General features: G+C 36.1%; 1 protein-coding gene across 1 annotated transcript in view; it reads right to left on the bottom strand.

Annotated features, from left to right (window-relative positions):
• The window catches only part of LOC145779067 (uncharacterized), a 33,916-nt gene that overhangs the window by 19,115 nt on the left and 1,966 nt on the right, over positions 1-12,835 (bottom strand). The window contains exons 3-5 of the mRNA XM_082590640.1: positions 11,350-11,465; positions 9,491-9,553; positions 8,919-9,240 (exon numbers count right to left, since the gene is read on the bottom strand). Of these exons, the coding sequence (XP_082446766.1) occupies positions 8,919-9,240; positions 9,491-9,553; positions 11,350-11,465 (501 nt within the window). The remainder of the gene's footprint in view (positions 1-8,918; positions 9,241-9,490; positions 9,554-11,349; positions 11,466-12,835) is intronic.

Raw genomic sequence — 12,835 nt, 5'->3', positions numbered from 1 at the left:
AAGTGAGAAAAAGAAAATGAAGTAACAATGCACAGACAGCTTTGTGATGCTGTTTTTCTGGACGTTTTTCTCTCTGTTAATATGACTCACTAATGCCCCCTTGCAGTCTTCTTCTTTTTGTCATTCGGGCCACTGTTCATTCAAATTCTAATTTTATTATTACTTCAACCAGTAACTTGTGTTTAGGTTTATCCCGTTAGACTTTAGAAATTAATATACCTTCTGACGTCAATGAATTGGATGTGACAAATTTAAAGCATGCACCGTCGATTAAACGTCTCTATTGATCTGATGTTTTGCAAACAGGCGTGACATTATCAGAGCGGGTTAATTATCCTACAAGAAATTTTAAAAGTTTATCCGTAGACCGTTTGACTGTGGGCCTGTAAGACGGCCGCTGTCTGTATAAGCAGTGAACACTTGATTTTAGTGATACAAGCACTTTCAGCTGATATTCGTCAGCTGCATAGCCGAGTGGTGAGAGCCCTGGAACGGCAATCGAAAGGGCACCGGTTCGACACCGATCTCAAGAGCATACGGCTGTGTCTCTTGCAGGACACTTAAAGACATGCCTGAAGGTGGACACGAAGATTGACTTCCTTGCCTTCCCTTCCACTTAATCTATTCTAAATCTTCAACCACCGGGTGTAAGCCTGGATACGACAAACAAAAGCTGATGCAGCCAATGCCAATTTTCAACTACTAAAATAGGGAAATGACCTTTGTCATTTTAGTTTTGATTTGAAAAGTTGCACCGTTTTATAAAATGGAACACAAGCTATCTCAGCGTTCAATGACACTAAATCATTCCACCTTCTTCATGTACCAAAAGTAACAAAAAAAAAATATATATATATAACAGAAGAATAAGTAATACACTCAAAGATCGAGTCGATACAGTCAAAAGTTCACTTGAAACAAAAATTCATTTAGAAATAAAAAAGGTATGAAAGTGCAAGCGCGCTAATTGTTTTGAAACATGTTTCTTCATTTCAGGAGATATTTATTGTGTTGCTAATTGATGATGTTGCTAAAGATGAGAAAGTGTTGGAGGTGTTGCAGGAGACGTTGAAGATGTTTGAGTTGTTGATGTTGCTGATGTTGCGCTACTAACTGATGGTGTTGTTAAAGATGAAAAACATGTTGGAGGTGTTGCAGATGAAGTGGAGAATGCTTGCAGAGGAATGACGTCACTTCGGGTTGACTTTGCGCACAAACCAGTCACACAAACATCAGAAGTGTCAGAACAGTTAAAACAGTGGTTCTCAACATGTTTTGGTGGCCGACCGCTTTTGGTGCCCTCAAAGCGGTCGCGGACCCGTAAAAGGTATTTTATCTGAAATTTTTATGTATCTTGTAACGGAAACAATTGTTTCATAAGTTTTTAAGTGACACACTTTTTAAGTGCCAAGTTATGTCATGAGCTGTAGGCCTATGTTGGAAGACAGGAAAAAATCAGCAATCTTTAACCTAATTTACAGCAATGTTTTTCAATAATTTTTTTGAAAATTTGTAGAATTTTTGCTGCGTTTACAAAGAATTTCTCCCTTTTCCAATTGTAACCATTTTTTGTTGTAATCACTAATCAGTAATAACAGCCGTGGCAAAACTTTAAGTGCTAGCATGATGTTGACTAATGTTTGTATTTTTAAATTAAGCATTCATCAATAATCTACTGCCTCAATAAAAAATTAAGTTGAACATACATAGCTTTATAGAAATATTTAATGCTTTGATAAAATTTTTTTACTTGAAAATCGAATCTTTGTGCAATACATTTTAAAATCTTCAAACAACGCAGCAGAACGTCGCGACTCCAGTTTGAAAATCACTGTAAAAATGTAATACACAAATGAAGCAATAGCAACTTTAAAATGTTATAATTTATGAATCATTGTGCAAATTTATAAACTTTCATGGACCTCTGAGAACGCTTAGCAAACCTCTTGGTGTGCGCGGACCCTCGGTGAAAACCGCTGAGTTAGACAATATGAACCTCTTTTGATATATGGAGCCTCACCATCAACACTGAAACACAGCGCCCATTGATTGATTGATTGATTGAATCTTTATCCTCGGACTGGGAAAGCTTCTTGCAGAGCTTAATCCTGGCAGTTTCGCATACTTGGAGAGGCTTTGAATCACTGAAGCAGGCCCGGTCATCGAGGTTGACAGAGTGAAGTTTCCGATTGTTGAAGTCTTGTTGCCGGGAAATTATTCCATTCATTAGATGTCGCTGAATGGAGAGCAGTCCTTAACGTGCGTTGCTCAAGCGCACATCCTGAGAGTCGAACCAGCGCCGCTTGATCTTGAAGCTTCTTCGTTGTAGAAGTGACGCGCTAACCAATCGGGCTATCGGGGCGGACCATTGAAACACTCTTGCTGGCAAAAATTTTTTTTTTGTTTTTTATGTCTCGATTGCCTCAAAAATGTTGAAGTAAACCAACGCCACTTGATCGTGAGAGTTGTTTGTGTACAAAGTCGCGCGCTTATCCACTAAGCTAATGGGGCAGAAAAGGTGTTGAAGTGATATGTTGATTTCTGAAGGTGCCAGTTTTATTGCCTTTCTCAACGGCACAACAAGCGAACTTGCCTAGTTCTCTCTACTCTCTATTTGAGTTGAAAGTCAAACAGAGAAGCTATGACTGCCGTTTCTAAAGTCTTTGATATGAAACGGTTGATGTATGCTCCAACAACCTGCTGCTATATGAAAGATCGTTGGTCTGCCACGGGGTGCCACAAAAATTTTTCTTTTCTGTTATAGGATGATGTAAGCTAAGCTTAAAAAGGTTGTGTACCGCTGGTATGGCCCGTAAACTGCGCATGACACGGCATGATAGACATCAGATGAGCAAATAGGCTACAACTCATTTAGTCAAGCTTGTTTACTTTTAAATTTAGATATAAAGCAGACAATGGTGTAGCCTAGTAAAAGAACATTATTTATTGTATTAATATATATTAGGTGGAATACAACATCGGTAAATTTTATGCTGTAATTTCATGGCAGGCATGCAGCTTGCCTTTACAGAATCAGCTAGAAGTGCCCTGGTTGTCACAAATACAAAAGCTAGAAAAATGTGGCCTTTGCAAAAAAAATGTGCTGAAGTAGAGAGAAAAAAGTTAAAATAAACAAAACTAATAAGAAAATAAAAAATATAGGTTTTATGGAATGATTTAAAAGATGTAAAACGTTAATTTGTTGCAAATTGTGACACCACATCCCATTTTGTAAGACTTGGACCATACCACTTGCGAATAATGCCTGCATGCTTTGCCTGTTGCTGCTGAACATAAAATCTGCATTTATATGTAAGCTATGCCCATTGATTTGTTTTGCAGGAGTATTTTTGGATTTATCGGACTCATGATGATCTCTTCCACGGTTTAAATATCACGTCTTAGACTTTCTACTCCAGCGTGGTCCAAATACTTTTGACCTACAGGCCACTTTACAAAAACGTGACAACTTGCGGGCCATTTCCAATAACAGGGCCGTTGACAGGATTTCTCGGGCCCGGTACCAATTTATTTTTGGGCCCACTTCGACAAAGTTATGAATGTAAAGTTTGTGCACAAACTTTTATTGATGTCGTTAAAGCATGATTATTTAACAAATCTTGCGCAATCTTAAAATTTCTTGAACCGCAAAACTTACTATCTCTATCTAGCGATTGCTTTTTTGAACTTTTATTTGTCACCTGGTGTTAGAGTATTACTTCCCGATTCCGTTGATGTTTCACTGGTCATTCTTGGCTTACCAGAAGAGAATTTACAGCACTGCAGACAGTCAGAAAATTTTCAATTTGATTTGGGAAAGGTGTTTAGGCCTAGGTCAAACATTTGCTTTTTGCTGCAATCTGAAAAGCGGTTTTGGTCTAATTTTTAGTGCAGAAATAGGGATAGCAATCTTCTTACCTGTGCCATTTCAGTTTTTGAGTTTGAACTAATATTAGCCTGTTTGTTTTGAAATTCGCGTTTCGGGTAATATTCGTGGTTAGGAAAATCCCTATACTGGACTAAATTCTTTTTACTGTTTGGTGGCTGAAGTGGCTATTTTACCACCAGAAAGCCGAAGTGGGCCCGGTACCCAGAAGGGGGGCCGTTACTTTACCATCTGATGGCTCAAATGGATGTTTTAACCTCTGATGGCAATTCCTTTAGATCTGATTATACTAAGATCAAGAAGAACGTGGAAACAACAAGTGAAGGATGAATTTAAAAAAGTCGGACTGAAGGAGGAAGATGCAAGGGACAGGGTGAAATGGAGAAAAGGGATTAAAACAATTGCTGCGCGGAAACAATCGGCCACCCCCACTAGTGGGGAACAAACCGACAATGGATTATGATGATGATGATGAAGATCTTGATAATGTTTAAAGTCGCGAAGAATTTTTTAAATCCGGGCCCCTTAAATATTCCAGGCCCGGGTCTAAAAGTACCACCTAGACCCCCCTGTCAACGCCCCTGTCCAATAAAATGATAGTGAGTGCGTAATCGAAATTGTTAAACAATACCAAATGGAAATTTATTGCAAATCTCTATCGGTGAGATGCCTGTGGTCGAGGTTTCTCTGATACTATCGTTTCTACATCAATTTCAATGTTAGTGGTAGCAAGTCGGAGACTATCTTCCAGTGTTTCGTCTATCATTCGATTTCTGTTTTTAGACTTGAGTTGCTTCATTCTAGAAAATGTACTCTCACACATGTATGTGCTTTCAAACATTGAGTGCATTTTTAATGCAAAATTTTTCAGTTTGGGAAATCTATCCTTGCTGATTAATTTCCAGAAGCACTCTGAGGTTTCATTTTTCCTTGACAGCAAGAAATGGTTGCACTGAAGCTCGCGAAGTTCGAGCTAAAGTTCTGGTAGCTGTGTTTCCACATTAACATCCATAGGATTGTTATACAAATGGAGATTAGAATTTAATCTGTCAAAATCTTTAAATCTATTCACAAGATAAATCCTAAATATCTTTAACAAAACGGGAGCATTCCACTTTATAATCATCTACCACAAGTGCATGCAAAGAATCAAAGCATGAAAGATCGTTTTTTTTTTCAAGCATACAGCAAAGCAAAAAGGTCCAGTTTCCTCTGGAAAGCTTCAATGTGTCCAACTAAATGTAAAATAGTTTGCTTTCGCCCCTGCAAAGTTAAGTTTAACTCATTCAAGTGCATTGTCATGTCTGTAAGGAAAGCAAGATTGTATAGAAAGTTTTTGTCGCATAACTGAGTTTGGTACACTTGTGTTTCACCCAATTGTTCTGTTTGAAGAAATTATAGTATTTCCTTCCGAAGACCAAAGAAATGAATATATAAAGGAAACAAAAACGTCCGAAACACTAGGTACATATCAGCCTTTAAGAAGCCCAGTTGTACTGACGAGACCTGATAGGTTGAAACAGTATAGGCCCTGCTGTCAACAACTTCGAATTAAAATTTTTACACTTTTTATCCAAATGCTATACTTGTTCTAATTGAAATTACTTTCTGTAACATAAATACAACTTAAATCAATACTGTGAAAGCTCGCGGGCCGCAAAAATTCTATCCGCGGGCAGCATGCGGCCCGCGGGCCTGGAGTTGGACCACGCTGTTCTACTCCATCAATATGAAGTCCACAATAATCCAGCACTACTATGAATTCTATTGTTTCTATTATGAATGATTATCTCACAATGTAAATGTCAATTTTTCATTTCGTTTGATTAGGTGACATCTACAGAATTAATACAGAAAGCCTACTCTACTGTAGTATAGCCTACTACAATATTTCGAAAGATGTTGCAATGTTGACATGTTGTATGTGTTCTTAGACAATAAATTGATTTCATAAAAGCATAATCTTAACTTAAATTTGTAAATATGAAACAGATTAATAGAAGAGAATTTGTTTGCTTAAAAATTATTTGTTGTGAATAACTGTCTTCGTAGGCCAATAGATTTGGTGAACAACAGCTATGTAAGTTGTCATCTGTTGTATATTTAGAATTCAATTAAATTTTTTATATATATATTCAATATATATTTTTTATATATATTCATATTCAATTAATTTTTATTATGGAATTCAATTAAATATTTTTTGTATACACTTTGCAACATTTCTGATTCTCATTATCATCATCTAAATTCGATTTTGTCCCCACTAATGAAGGGGGTCGATTCTTTCCTTGCAGCGACTGTCTTCACTCCTATTCTCCTGTTGGACCTGGAATAACTTTAGAGGCCAGAAACCTTTTCAAGGATCCGAAACCATGAAGAAACCACAGCCTATTCTTTGGATACAATGCGTTTCTTTTTACGAATGTCTTGATTTGGGCTCCAAAAATCTCATTGGTACAGCGCTCAAAATTTTCTCTCAATGGCCCCGCCTAGGCCGCGACCTTTAAGGGAGTGCAAAACTTTTTTCTCTTGCAGTTTTTTTTTAACTTTTTTAGAGTTTTTTTTTTAATAAAGATGTCTTTGTGTTTTGAATATTGTCGTACGAACTGCAGGTCTATACTTTACAAGATAATAAACGAGAAAGTCGCTCTGATGCATTAAAAACCGCAAGGTATATGAACTCATGTAAAAATAAAAATTTGCATTTGCAAAACCGTCTCAGGAACTTGAGATTGTTGCAATTTTTGCAAAACGTTTGTGCAATCAAGCAGGCACATTAACGCCAATGAGTTGAGCTTTGAACTAATAGCAACAACTAAAAAATTGTTCTGTATGCAATGATTTTTAAGCATTTTGACGTTTTTTTAAGTAATCAAAATCACACTTTCCTTTCTTACCAGCATTTTTTGCTAGTTTTTATTTATTGCTAGGAAGCTATGAGAATACTTTGCTTGCTGCAATTTTTGATTCTATTTTTCTTTCTCATTCAGCGTTAATATCACATGATCTGGTATCTCTTGAAAAAAGTGTCTACCACAAATAAAACCACTTTGAGAACAACCTGAGAGTTTGGAAAAAAACACAAACGTAGGCTATCGGCTAAGTGATAGCAAACACAGGTCTATTATGTCATAGCTACACCTTTGCCCAGAATGAAAGCCAAAAGTATCAAAGATTTTTATTCAAAAAACACTGGTCATGAACATTAAGGTTATTGAACCCAGGCTTATATCAAACAGTATAGAAGCTAGCACGAAAATTTGACATGCTTAACTAAATTGACTTAAGTTTTTTTTAAATCGGACAAGAATTGATAAGTTATGAGAATTTTACTTTGGTTAGATACATGTGAAGGCGATTTTCCCCTAAAATTACAGTTATTCGACATTTTACTAACTTGTCATTTTTAAATAGGCTACGTAGGTGTTACCGAGTAAAACATTTTTGGGAGGCAACAAAAATTGGCTTCAACAAAAAGAACATTTCAACACTTCACCAAGTGGTTATTAGCAGCAATTAGCACAGATCCATTCAAATCAGTAATTTACTACAAGTGACTCTGCACCAAACAATTTACAAAAAAAAAACATTAATCGAACCATACTTCTAACACCACCACATAAAAATTATACTAGAGAATACTGAAAGCAAAGAACATGCATGCTAGGCTACAACTAACTACTAACATTGTACCGAACTAGAAATATTGACTGAAGAGCGGAAAGACCATTGAATATAAAAACATTGACTAACAACCACACCCCTAACACCACTAATCAAAAAGAATGGCCCACTAGAAAATAGCCTATTGAAACTGAAAGCAAAGAACATACATTCTAAAACCAACTACTAACATTGTGTACCAACTGCGACTTCGCATTCTCAAATACTTGTATTTTTGTAACGAATTCGACATTTCAATCTCATCAAGTACTGATATTCTTCGTCCCTTGATACGAAATCGATGATTAATCTTTCTTGTTCCATTACTTCGTCACTTGATGTCGCAATTCTCGTTTAGTATAAAAATGTTTACAGAACCTGGTTCTGTCTTTTTGAAATTAAAACATCTCAATACTCGCATTGCTATCGCTTGGTTATCTGAGTGAATCGCCATGTGTGCTGGATAATCAATAAACAAACTCTTCTGAAGTTCAACTAGAACATCTGATCTATGTAATCAGTCAATTAAAATGTTTCTCTGCTTCATCGTCACCAGTAGTTAGGCAGCGTCTCATCAATTGCAATCAGCTGTATTATGTTACCAATAGTATGATGCGCTGTGCTCTTTTGTTAACATCAGGGTCCGGACAACTTTGGGTCCCGACATGCAGGTTTAAGAAACAGGTTTCATCTTTTTACATTAAACCATTTATTGAACAACAACAAATTTCGTAATGAAAATTCAAATCATTTTTGTGTAGGCCTATTGCTAGACCAAAGATTGCACGTCTCATGGTTCGAGGAACTAAATCATTCAACCTTCTTCACATACCACAGATAACTACAAAACCAATCGAGTTTTTGTAGCAGCTTTTTTCTTTTTAAAGAGTCAAAAACATTAAACAGACTAAAGTTGGTGGGCCCCTAAACAGCCATGCCTTCCTCGGCCGGGAGGCGGTTAATACGGCTCTGCACATGCAATCCATTATACAAAAGTTGTGTGCAATTTGAAGACCTTATGAAGGGCTTGACAAACCAGGCTTGGGCCGCTACACACAGATTTAAGTATTACAGATTTCATCTTTGAAATATTAGGCCATTAAATTGAACAAGAACGGATTTCGTTGTAATAATTCAAATCATTGTGGATTAGTCTTAGCTTGCACAATGCACATCTTGGAGTTCAAGGAACTAAATCAAGTGGAAACTAAATCAATCAACCTTCATCACATAGCACTGTAAGATGTTACCATCGTAAGCACATGCCCATTGCCCAAGAAAACTACAAAAATACAAAATATAGAATGAAATACAAACTAATCGACTCGAAACAGTCAAATGTTCACTTGAAACAAAATTTCATTTAGAAATAAAAAAGGTATGCAAGTGCAAGCACGCTAATTGTTTTGAAACATGTTTTCTTCATTTCGGGAGATGCTGATGTTGTGTTGCTAATTGATGACGCTGTTAAAGATGAGGAAGATGTTGAAAGTGTTGCAGAAGATGTTGATGATGTTTGAGGTGTTTCGGATGACGTTGGAGGTGGCGCTGATGAAGTGGAAGATGGTTGCACAGGAATGGCGTCACCTCGGTTTGAATTTGCGCACAAACCAGTCACACAAACATCAGAAGTGTCAGAACACTCCGAGCAGGAGCTTCCTTCGGTATATGGAGCCTCACCGTTGAAACTGAAAGAAACACAACACCCTTGAAATACTCTTGCTATCTAAAAAATGTGTTTATTTTCTATGTCTCGATTTCCTCAAAAATGTTTGAGTAAATTATTATTCTTTATGATGGTTTTCTAACACGAATTAAAGCCACTTTTCATTGGTATTTTCTACTGGTGCATAGAATATAACGTCATATATTGTTAAGCCAAATAAACTATAACGTTGCTTTAGCACAAAAGATAACCACAATACACTGAATGCTTACTTCCCTGCAGGACCATAGTTGCAGACTACAATGAATTGATGGTCGTAGCTTGTACCTGATGGCCTGAAAAATGCAATTTGCAAACAACATAACACACGTACGTTGTAGTGGATGTACAGTACTAGGGATTGTAGAATAGATCATAGGGATGTGAAACTACATCCGCTTTAGGCTTATTTCCAACACTAGAAGGGTTACGTTTTTTTACAAAGTAATGTACTTTTTATAGGTTATATAAGAAGAGTGAAGTTGGTTTTAAAGTAATTCAAGGATTTTATTTATAAACAAGCCAGCAGCAAAGCGTAAAAAATGTCAAATTGGCAATTGACCCTTCTAATGTTGGCGGAACAATGGAGTTGCGCGTCCCGTAATATACTGTCCCTAGTACAGTACACATGCCAATATATCATAATGTATGTTTTATGGGTTTAAAATATTTTATTTTTAACACATAAATAAAATAAAACATAAAAATAAACTTTCAAACGTTTTCGACACGCACTTATGTCCTCATCAGGAATTACTTTACATGTGCAATCTACATAAAAACGAAAATTAGAACATAAACTTGACTATGGCTGCAAACAATATTCGTACTGAGCAGCACAAACTCTAACAAGTGGTACAAGAATGATCGAGTTAAATGAACGAAAATCTTTGAAAGTTTATTTTAATTATGTATGTTTTTTTTGTGTGATCCAATATGTTAAAAACCCATTAAGGTTGCTTTGTTTTCTAGGTCTGAGTATAGAAAATAAACAAGTATGAACAAAGCGAACTCTCTACCGAAGCTTTATTATATATTTGCTTCATATTGCGCTGTACAATGTAATACCACAATGTACACTGTACAATGTACACTGTACAATGTACAATGCATGTAACACTGCACGTAATCATATAACGTCTTATGTATTTTAGCTACTTTCGTTAAATTACAAAATGACGTCATTCTTTTACCATCATCATTGCATGATAGCTGACTTTTCAAATTGTTTATGGACAAAATAATTTTGTAAGGATGAAAGCAATTTTTCAAACAATAAGCAGCTTACACTATATTATACACTTGATTTTATTGAGGCCACACATGATTGTATAACATGAATGCCATGAAATTAAATTCCAGCGATCATAAGGCAGCAGAACGAAGAAACGACAAGATCAACCGGCGCAGGTTCGATACTTGAGATGTACGCTTAAGCAATGCATTTAAAGGCCAGCCATGGATCACCGATCCATTGTAAGCCTTTATGTCATGACACAGCATAATAGCTGCCAAAGGTGTTGTTTTGCTGGCTTTTTTTGTGCGATAAAACGTCGAAACAGTATCTTCTGATACTTTGTCAACATCTTACTAGACTATCCGCAATATCTACAATAATAGTGTTAATGGAAATTTAATGCATTACAGAACAGCTACACGCTAAGAGGGTTCAATACCCGAAATCGTGTACTGCAACACAATAATTCCAAATTGGACTTTGTCATAGGTTTATTTTGAACAAAAAAGTATTCGTTGATTTTTATGATTTTGCTTATTGTAATCTAATTGCAGCCTAAAAGAATAAGGCAAGATTCAACTAGCTTTTTTGTTAGCCACAGATAGGCAACGTATATGTTAAATGAAGATGTGGCCGGTGGTGTCATTCAGAAATGTACATTTAGCCCTAAAATCAAAACAATTGTACAAACCTGGTTTATGCCTGCGAATGTATGGTCGCAGCACTAGGGAAGAGGGAGACACCGATTCGAACTGACTTTAGAAGACTGAGAAAAAAGTGCTAAAATAAAAAAAAATTAACAAGAAAATAAAAACATAGGATATTTAAAATGACGTAGTTTAAACGGCTAATTACTTGCATATTGTGGCGCCACATCCCAGCTTGTACGACTTGGACCATACTACTTGTGTGTAGTGTCCGCATAGTTTGTTTGCTGCGCAATTTCTGGTTCGTAAATTATAGTCTTCCACCTGAAACAATTCAAGCAGAACATGATGCTGAACAGGTTCTACTGGCAAATTTCAAACACGGAAATAAAACAAAAAGTTTTTTAATAAAGATTTTGAAATCTTAAGTTAGGATATTGTGATTGTATTCTTCGCAGATGACGTAATATGTTAGAATGCAATACAAAAATAAAATATAGGTTGGGGTTGTGAGGGAAAAGATACGGCATAGAACAATGTGCATTGTACATGGGCAACCAGTTTGTTATGTTGTTTGATACTTTTAGGCGAAATTTTCAAAAAGTAATGTGAAACAGCAATTTTTTTTTTCAATTTTAGTTTAGGTTGGTGCAGTAACATTGATGACATGGGTAACGGAGCTATTGGTATGAATCGGTCAAGCGCTTCAAGAAGACAGTTTTGCTTGAAGCAGGGGCACCAAACGACGCCCTTCGGGTCAGACTCGACCCGCGAGGTTCGCCCCCCCCCCCCCCCCACTACCGAACTGTGCAAATAATGTGATATAAGGACTATAGTAAACAAAAAATCTTATCAAAACTTTTAAAGTGTTTAAATATTTAATTTACAAGAATCTTCTGATGATCCCCCAGTAAAGGTTTTTAGTGAATAGTAACTATATTTGATGTAATTCGCTCTGCTTGGATTTTTGCTTGGCATTGAGCACTTTTTGTTGTATTAATAGTATTTATTGTTTAACTTTCTGTTTGTGTTTCCCATCTTTATAGTCTATGTATTTTAATTGATGTTTCTGAAAGATTAAGTATGTATGAGTTTGGAAGTTTGTGATAAAATAATGAGGTTTTTCTCCACAACCCATTCACTTGCAACTCTATTGAATTACCACCACAAGTAGCAAACTACAAAACAAAATAGTTATCCGACCCGCGAGCATCACTTATTATAGTCACCTGGCCATTTCTCAAAAAGGTTTGGTGACCTCTGGGTTGGAGTACGAGATGGGTTTCAATACCAAAAATGATTTTTATTAGACAAGGTTGTTTAACACAAACTTTAGAAACGGAGGCTACACTTTCTATTAATTACTTATTCCAATTTTTATAATATTGAAGTTTACAGTGCGGTATTATTAATGTCGTAATAATAATAATGATGCGTTTTCATATAGGTTTGTCGTTCTGGCAGATATGAGCTGTTCTTAGGTGGTGTCCTACAAAAACGTTTTAATTCATCCACATTGCAAATGATAAAACAAAATAACATTTCTTTATAACCTTCCTAACATTTAGGGCTGATCAGTGTCATACAGCCATTCTAAGAAGGTGTGCGAAATCTTAGTTGTGATTTAAACGTGATGCCAACAAGGAAAAGGTTAACAACCACTAATGTAAGCTACTCAATAATTCAAAAATGTT

The sequence above is a fragment of the Aplidium turbinatum genome, chromosome 10 (genome assembly GCF_918807975.1).
Source record: "Aplidium turbinatum chromosome 10, kaAplTurb1.1, whole genome shotgun sequence".
NCBI classification, from domain to species: domain Eukaryota; kingdom Metazoa; phylum Chordata; class Ascidiacea; order Aplousobranchia; family Polyclinidae; genus Aplidium; species Aplidium turbinatum.
Note: the sequence above shows the minus strand (reverse complement) of the source record. Positions and strands in the feature narration are given on the sequence as shown.